Raw genomic sequence first — 9710 nt, forward strand, 5'->3', positions numbered from 1 at the left:
TATATTTTCTGAAAAGTTTTTATTAGGGCTGGACCAAATACAGTGCATAACCACTTTAGAAATGTCAATGTATTTAATGAACAGAGCAGAGGAAACAAGAACAAGTGAAAGAAAACCACCCAATAAGTCAGCAGTTATAATCCTCTGTGCAATGTGCAAGCCACACAAAATTCCTTCATGATGCAGTCAATTTTGTCTTTAACACTGAATCTGCATTACAGTGCATACTTGTTGTGGTGTGATCTTCACCTCCAAAGTTTTCTTGATGTTACATCATGATATTAAAAAGACAGTAATTTCCAACATAAATAACATAAATATTTATCAGCTTAATTCCAAGAAACAAGAATAACTGATAAAAATGGCATGACTTAATTATTTGCATTCAATCTGCAATGTAATCTGCTACAGAAAGTTTCATATCAAACTAACAGGACAAACACCTAGAATATCAATAAATGTGCAAATTTCTGTGTTTACAGTACACCAAATTCAAAACAAAATTAATACCTTCCACTTCTCAATATTTTTGTTTCTTCCTTCTGAACAGAACACCAATGTGAAACATTAAAATGTCACATCCATCTAACACTGCATATAACAAATCTACACCCTGTTTTAATACTGGTCTAATGTCATTTTTCTTTCTGTGTTTATAAATGAAGACTTCAGTAAATGCAATGTAACTTTACCCTCTTGTGAAACCCTGCCATTTATGGTTTCACTATAGACATATTTAAGCATATAACAAACAAGGAATTAAAATATAATATCCATACTTATACAAAAAGCCACTGATTCTAACGTGAGTATTGCACGTCAGCTGAAAATGGTATACACGAACAATATGGTGGCTAGCAAAATGAAATCAGCAGTTAACTCCACTGGATGAGGCAGTGAAAACCCAAGACAGTGTGTCCACTGACTGGAACGAATTTTTAAAATACCTGCAGATTTTGAAAACTACAAGAACACATATAGGGTTCATGAGACAGCTACGGATGTTAGCGACCTATACACACTTCAGATGATGAGAGGCAAGAGGAAATGAAGTTCTAACTCATGGAAAACAATTTATTCGTCCACTTCATATGAACTTATCAATGTGCAAGTGTACATACCAAACTAAATTATTAAATTTATTGTTTGACACAAACTTTTGTTCTTGGACACCATTTTCAGTATGTTCCATCAAAACCAGAGGTCTCATATATATAATGCAATTGTATACACCTTTCGTGATACCTGTATACATTTTAGATGTGAATTTTCTTTACTGCTCTGTTACAAACACCGAATGATACTGGTTCTTGAGAAAATAAGCATGTCATTTTCACACACTGAAAGGCAAGAAAAAAGGATGTTTATGTGCACAAAACTCAGCTTGGCAAAGGACTGGAATGCTGGTTTCCTACAATCCAGTAGCACTCAAGCAATTGCTTTTGCCTCTGGAAGAAATGCTTCCCAATACTTGATTAGCTGAAACAGAGAAAAATACTTGTTTTATACATAACATTGTTCAAAAGAACTCATAAATAAAACTCCATGAAGGAGAGCCCTTCTATAAAAGCTAATAGTCACTCCACTGGTCAGAGGAAATTGTTTGCCAAAAGTACAATTACCATGTTCACAAGCCTACTGCTGACCACTATACCAAGAGCCAGCCTTATACAGTCCACGATTTCACAGTAATTATTACCTCACATGTTCAGAGATGAGCTATGGTGGTTCCTACACCACCAGACCTTTCTGCGACTTTCTAGCATCTGAGAACTCACAGCAATGTGGCAGGGTTAAAATGTGGAAGTGTAACTGAATTCTTTCTCAACTTATGCCAGGTATGTCTGTGGGACTCTTAAGCTATAAACTACTTTTCCAATTTCATTGTTTAGGACAAAAGAGCAGAAGCCTACCTTTGAGGTATAAGCACTCATCGGGTGGAATTATGTTCACTCCTAGTCACAGGCAGAAGAGGAATGCTACACAGCTTAAAATTAAGTCTAAACCCTGGTGGGGCACTTTAACATGAAATGGAATCAAAAGGTTATCCCCCACAGAACAGTTCAAGTTCAGTTAGTTTTTAGTCCAGATATCCTGATGGAATATTCCCACATCTGTACAACCCAAGATACCTCTTGAATCATTGACCAGCCTCAGGTAGACCTTATAATAATAAATGTGGGAGTTTTAAGATATGTCAGAAGGTAGAGGTTAAGTTGATGGTAACACTGAAGAGGTCTATACACTGCAATGCCATTGTATAACAATACACATCTCCTACCTGCTGCTGATGGGTCATCAGATTCTCCAGATACTGGATTATAATTGCCTTGAAATCCTTAACTCTACTGACTTCAAACCGCTCCATTTCTTTCTTTATCATCTTTGAAATATTGTCAAATTCTTCTTGACCACGCTCTACTTTAGCCTCCCACTGAAATGAAACAATGTACAATAATTTGTATCTTTTGGAACTCTGTATGTGAAGCTATGAACATTTCTCATAGGGAAGCTAATTACAATATTAAATCTCTGTATGTTCATACTAATATTCATGTACACAGAGACAGCTTTATCGCGTAACTGTGTTAGGTTCGCTTACTTCAACAACTTCGACACTGGCTTGGTTGCCCTTGTCTGGTTTGCCTGACAATTCAAGCTTTGCTTTCTGTTCTCTTTTTTTGTTCAACATCTGTTGTGAATGTTGCCAATTTTGGTACACCTTTACTCTCTCGTGGAACACTTCCTGAAACAACAATATATTTACAAACACAATTCCATATATTTAAGCTGATGAAGTCATGAAAAATAAATGTAAACAGTTCCAAGATTCAGTCCTACTTATGTAATCATGGAGTTTGTTGAGCAATGTTCAAGTCACCAAGTTCTAGTCTGCGCATGCAGTATGACAGCAGAGTCAAATGCTTGCTACAGTCAATATGATCATGTCCACTCAGCAGAACCTAACATGTCCATTACCATTAAATGCAGTTTTTTAAGTACACGTGGAAGAGAACCTCCAACCGATGCAATGGCCTGTCACTGGCCACCTCAACTTAAAGAAACACAAGGCAATTTGAAACGGAAATCACCAGGAAGACCATCACAATTCGGAGGATAGTACAAAGTGAAACAGGCAATTGTGTGTCAGGAGCCCAAACACAGGCATCACCAGTCACAGTTCGGAGCCTGGTACACCCGACACGTTTGCGAAAGAAGCTGACATTACATGCACACAGAATCCAAATGACACATAATACTGACATCACCAATCATCTGAAATGAGTCAAATTCATTTCATGTTACAGAAAATTAATGACAGTGAAGGTTTCTGAAGATGGGCGCTTTTCATAAAGCTTCATTTCACATAAATTGCAACATCGACTGACATAACTGCCAGATTTGGGAATTACAGCAACATGAATGTTTGGAGTGTGTGTACGTGAAAAAGAGAAACCCCATACAATGATTGTGTGATGTGGATTACTGTATTAACATGTGGTAAATAGTTACTTTTTCTATAAGAAACATTCATCTCAATATATTAGAACTGTTTTTCCTCATAAAATAATGGGCATTGTCTATGTCAGACACACTTTGCCCCATCTGAACGAGAGTCAATGTTGTTTGGATGTGTGATGATCTAAAAATGGTTATAAAATTCACAACTTTTTGTGAATTCCATTAAACTTCTGAGAGCTTCTCTAAATCTTCAAAAGTGTGCTGTGTTTAATATTTCAAATCTTATTAAATTAAGAAACCAGTAAGTTCATTTTTGATAAGGAAACTATCATTTTACATAGCCTACCTTAATGGCTACAGTAAGTGCAATATAGTCCTTTAGAAGTTCACACAGAACAGAAAAATCAGCATTGGCTTGTTCATTATGAAGTGCTTCCACCTGCAAATGTAAATTATTGTTACTATGGGGTGAGGTAGAAATACCTGCCATCACAGTTTTATGAGATTTTAATTTTTTATACCATCATTTTGCCTTACCATACGAACTTCTATGAACACAAAAAAGCAAAAAAGTAGGAAGGGTTACACCATCTAAAAACAGGTACTTTCTGGATGACTGAACTATAACTCCAAATGTATTTAAAGATTTTGTCTAAACACTGTAACAGAGCAAATATTATAGGATGTACAAATCACAAGACCCAATCATTTAGCAGTTACAGACACACAGAACTTAGCATATATTACACATTTAAGAAAACTCTATTTCTAGGTAATGGAACCGCATACAAGTAGGGTACAGATTTTGAAGACCTTGTCTCTGTCTTCAGAGTGAAGTGGCTGCTGATATTTACAGTACAGGACTGCAGCCTGCTGTGAATTGTTCTGTTTGATTTCAAGTGACAGTCAATGAAAAGTGAGACAGACTTGCGTATTGCTGAAACATTATCAATACAGCCTGCTACTACACTGTGCCAAAAACTACAAACAGATCCATGTAAGCATTGGACCAGTGTGATATCTCAACAATACCTTCTCTTCTACTTCTGCTAGCTGAGACAGTGCTCTTGACAGAGATGTGTGTTCCTCACAGTTACTCAGCATAGCAGCACTCTTAGCAAAAGCTGAAGTAAGAACTGCCAGATCCTTGCGATGCAAAACCAAAGTTTCCACATTTGCGTGTAACTTTCGCAACTGAGTGTCCAGGTTCTCTATCTGTTGTGTTTTCTCTTCAAACCACTGAGAACAGTACATACATATGTCAAAGTCTTTTAGTGTTTATAATAATCCACAATTCATTAGTTTCAACAATAAAGAATGACCACTCACCTGTTGCTCCTCATGTGAAAGGCACAAGGAAAGAGATTTTTGATGTAATAAAATAACATGTTAGCTTTCACAGTAAAGAGATTTTGGTCGAGGAAGATTACGTTCGCACGAATGGATACTACTACTCATTGCAGTGAACGTAACTTATTACCAGATCCAAAGAAGACTGAAGCAATGGTTTAAAAAATATTCTCTGTAAAATCTCTTTGATCAAATATGGTATTAGACTAGAATCCAAATTTTCCAAATGGTGTATGGTGAATAACATCACAGGTTTAAGAATAATTATGAATTGTTAGAAGGCAGCCCACGCAAAATCATGGACTGAGAACAGACACAGACAGTTGCAATGACAAATGGTAGTTGCAACACCATAATCAGTAAAGATCTAAAAACACAATGCACCTGTGCAGAAATTACAATGAGAAAGTTGCCATGAATTTCCAGCACAATGAATTAAATGGTGAAACGATAATGTCTGACTGGCAGGGCATCATGAAAGTGGTGAATCTCTATAGCAGGCAATCTGTCTGAAGCATAACTTCAAAGATTGAGTTGCAGAAGGTTCAATAGCCACTCACTCACGCTATAGTGTAGGAAATTATTTAAAAAGCTGATTGTATACTCAACTTGTCACAGAATAGCCCACTTTCTTTATGGAATGAGGGTTCATCACAGTGTTCAAAAAAGCCTGCCACCAAACTCTATCCTGAGCTAGCTGGGTTCAATAGTGTCTTGAATAAATGCATGAATGTGGACAGTAACTGTGTCTGAGGGCTCCTTAGCACCACATCCCTAACCATCATCACGACAACCTGAATATTACACAGCATGGGTTACATCAAACAGATAGCTACAAGTCAAATGGTGAACCTCCTTCAATTGGTTTCCACTCTGTTGTCCTAAAGCAAACACAAGGACAATTAGTTACCGGTGGCAACTAAGTTACAACAGATAATAAAATTATAAATAGTGATACTCACTGGATCACTTTCATCCATCTTGTATGTGATTTTATTTACAGTTTCACCAACTTTGTTGAACAAACGCATCACTCCAGCACCACTGAGAGCTGATGTATTGGTCGCTTTAGGTAGTTCCATATCTACACAAAATCGCACCCGATGTTAATGCTGTTCCTCTCGAAACTGTGAGAATTAGGCTCATCCATTGTACTAAAACCTCAACATTCAATACAAAGGCTACCAGACTATTCTGAGGCAGTTCACAGTCTGCTTCAATAATATCTGCCTATGTCTGTCTCCCGAAGCATTAGTTCCATTGAGGTTTTCCAACCAAATTCCAAAAGTTTAATTGTCACATACGTTGTTAACTATAACAAACTTGCAGGATGGCCTACTTTTATACATCAAGATTATGACTGCATGAATTTGTCTACATTTCAAGCCAATGCACAGCAGTATTATTTCTGAATATGTTTACACTTGCCAGACATAATATGTACATATATAACTGTTAATTAAAACCAATCAAAACTCATTTAAAATACAAACTTGCCTGCTTCTAGAAACTCCCTAAAATCAGGATCTATACCAAGGATGGGATGAGCTGCAGTTCGATTCAAATAACGCTCCAGCGAGGCTCTCCGCTTCTCCACAAACTCAGCAGATGAACCTTGTTCAGGCTGGTTCGACATCTTAATCTTTGTCATACCTATTAATATTGATCAGTCTTTAAAACGGGCTACAAATATAGCAAAACTGTTTGTAATAATGATGTCATAAATACAAAAATAAAGACAATAACAAGAAGCCTGAGGAAACAGACAGGAGTCTCAAAATGAAAAGTAAGAAGCATCTTTCAAGACGACGTTAATCACACAAAATTCAGTTGAGTCGCTTGTTACTGGAGTCCTGCAACAAACACAGTCAGACCTGAAGCTGTACTTCAGTTTCAGGTTTTCAAGAAGCAAATCCTGTCCAAATAGCATCTGTGACCTTTCAGAAGTTTACCAATGTTTCAGAGGTACCGCTGCCTCCATCATCAGGGCAAATGGAGACATCACATACCTCTGAAACACCAATAAATTTTTGCCAGACCACGCAATGCTGCAACCCAGAAGACAGCCATCTTCCTTCTTGCTGCCATGAGAACTTCAAATCCTTTGGAGCCAAAACTCAACTACACATTATTTGAAAAATTCAGTTCTTATGACAAAGAAGACAAGACACAAAGGCTTAAGAAAAAGTGTCAGAATGTGCAACTTGTGTAGGAGAAAAGCCAACACAGCCACACTACATTGTATTAGTCACACCCTTTTGTGAAAAAAATAAATTGGTTTCTTTTATATATATTTGTTTCACTTACCTATCACACTCTTTTCTGGAGCTGGTGGAATGATGCGCCCCATACGCAAGTACTTTTCCACTAACTTGTCATGCAGACCCAAGAAGTCACTGAAACGTCGCATGACGCTAAAACTTCGTTTCCTGAAGATTGGCATATTTGTTCTTGTAATAACTTTGTAAGCTACATATGCCGCCATTCCCTCTCCAAGTTTCTGAGGCTCAGTTACAGTTACTTGTATAAACTGGTCACCACACTCCTTTTCCAGCTGTTTAAAGATGAAGTCAGCATTCAGGTTATAGAAACTAGCACAGACAGCAACTAAGCATATTTAATAGATGACAGAAGTAATTCAAAACATGGACAAATAATATGGTCTACACTGGACACCTTTTAAGAACCTGCCATAATTTAAGTGCCTGTAGGAACTGACAGAAACTACTAATTACTTATCCTGTCCACATCTGAACCATTTAGTTCCCCCCAAATGTTATATGTTACACTGAAATGCTTGATACAGACATTCCCAAATCTTAACCCTTTAAAGTCCAGTGGTAACCACAGTCATGACTCATTACATTTTGGTCACAAAGTGTATTTATGGGTTTTATATAATTCCCATAATAATCAGGAATTGAACTTTGTTGTGGAGTACTGTTTTTTCATTGCAGTCAGATATTGTCAAATATTATTTAAATAAGTTTACATAAATTAGTTGAATATGTAAAATATGAAAATGTTACTATATCAGATTTAAACAAATCTTTAGTTTTATTACAAGACACAAAAAACAATAAGAAATCCATTCAGTTGCAGTTCGATAAACTAAAAGCAAAACAGATTCATACCTCATCTAAAGGCTCGCCTTGTAGAGCTGGTGGTGATTTCACTACTTGAACATTATCTAGGCTTGGACTTTCCTGCAATGCAATGCTTATAGACATCAACAATAATTCAGGAACTTACAGATTATTAAACCATCTTGTCTTAATACAGATTGTGATTCAACAGAATGACTTTTCCAAGTTGTCTTGGAGCAAGGTGATTAAGTACTGCAGTCAGGTCATGCAGTGTTTCAATGAAGGATAAACATTTATGAAACACTTTCACGACTGTACTACTTCTGCTTCACAGTGAACAACAATCTGCATTATTACAGAAGAAAACTGGATTAAAGTATTCTGAGTTCAATTTACACTTTGTAACAAACACACATGTGGTCAGCCAATACAGAAATCCTATAACCCTACATTTCTTTCCTTGAAAAGAAATTAAGTTAACAAATGAAGGAAGCAGCAGCAACACACGATGGATACCTTAGAACATACATCAAATTGGCAACTTGCACATGCACATTGAACTGAGATGTATTTTGGCATACAACGTTCTAAATGATGCAGAACTCATAAATTAACAAGAACTACTCTTAGGTGGAAAATGCAAAAATATAGTCTGACATAGTTTCAAAACTACTCCTTCCAATTGCAGAATGATATAATCTGCCAAGTTTCATTAATTTTAATCCTGTAACTACATGAAGAATCACAGATTGCATCTTTCTTACTGATAAATTACTGCATAAACACAAATTTCATACCTGTGAGAGCTGAAGTTTTGGGGTTTCTGAAGCCCCATCTTCATGAACACCTATATCCTGAAAGTATATCATAGATATTAGACTCTGTAACTTAAATAAGAGCTCTGAAGAATGTCCATATTATCTAAGTTGAACACGTCTTAAAAAAAATGATCTCCTGTCAACCTCAGTAAGTCACATATTGCCCTGCCCATTGTATGTGATTGATGGATCAATGTATGTCATGTTCATCACATGTATGAGTATTGTTAAAATTAAAGAAATCAATTACCCTCTCATACATAACTTACTCAAGCATTTTTGAAAACGACACCAGTAATAAAACTGACCTGCAGCTGGATATGCAGGAGTTTCACCTTTCTTATGGACGTTTAACTTTTGCCTTGTGAATATTTTAGTAATTATGTGAAGTTCCTTTTATAAATGATCGCACAAGTAACTTAGTAACATAAATATAGGCTGAGCAAATTTGAGGCAATTCTGGCGATATTTCTTCATAACCGTACGAGTTCGTTTTCACTTAATATAATTATATTTTTCATTTAATTTGCTGTTGTCGGCAAATGTAAACTCATTTGTATTCTCACATCACACCACAAATTTATAACACTTGTGAATTTACTATGGATGCTGGAATGGAAAAATACATGCAGTTATAAATAATTAAATTAAATCGCACCTCGACTGCAGAAGTGAACAGATCTTCATTGTCGTAATCGCGCTGGTCAATATCCACGTTATTGAAAAGAGGGGGCGGATCCCTGCTGTCAGCCATTATCGTACTGGGTCCACCACGGATTGAAAAGTCGCCAAAACCTTCTCTAGGTTGTTACCAAAGACATATGGCCACAGAATAAAGGTGACTTTAAACAGCAGAAACAACTACGTACGTCCCACGGTTACGATATTTATGTTACACCAAGATAAACAGTGCACTCTTAACGTTTGGGGCAGTAAGAGTGAACTCTCAAATGAAACCTTGCCGTTCACGTTAGTAACATGGACTGTCATGTAT

General features: G+C 36.6%; 1 protein-coding gene across 1 annotated transcript; it reads right to left on the minus strand.

Annotated features, from left to right (window-relative positions):
- Nucleotides 1-9702, minus strand: LOC110833051 (sorting nexin-2). The gene is made up of 11 exons (XM_022070652.2): nt 9375-9702; nt 8696-8752; nt 7947-8018; nt 7120-7366; nt 6310-6465; nt 5775-5896; nt 4495-4701; nt 3809-3901; nt 2603-2746; nt 2282-2434; nt 1-1479 (listed from the first exon to the last, which is right to left on the minus strand). Exons 1-11 carry the CDS (start codon nt 9468-9470, stop codon nt 1429-1431), a joined length of 1398 nt encoding a protein of 465 aa, XP_021926344.1. The 5' UTR covers nt 9471-9702; the 3' UTR covers nt 1-1428.
- Nucleotides 9703-9710: the final 8 nt, after the last annotated feature.

Source organism: Zootermopsis nevadensis, unplaced genomic scaffold (assembly GCF_977971745.1).
Source record: "Zootermopsis nevadensis isolate Lab colony 2312 unplaced genomic scaffold, Znev_1.0 Znev_ptg000030l, whole genome shotgun sequence".
Taxonomy (NCBI): Eukaryota; Metazoa; Arthropoda; class Insecta; order Blattodea; family Termopsidae; genus Zootermopsis; species Zootermopsis nevadensis.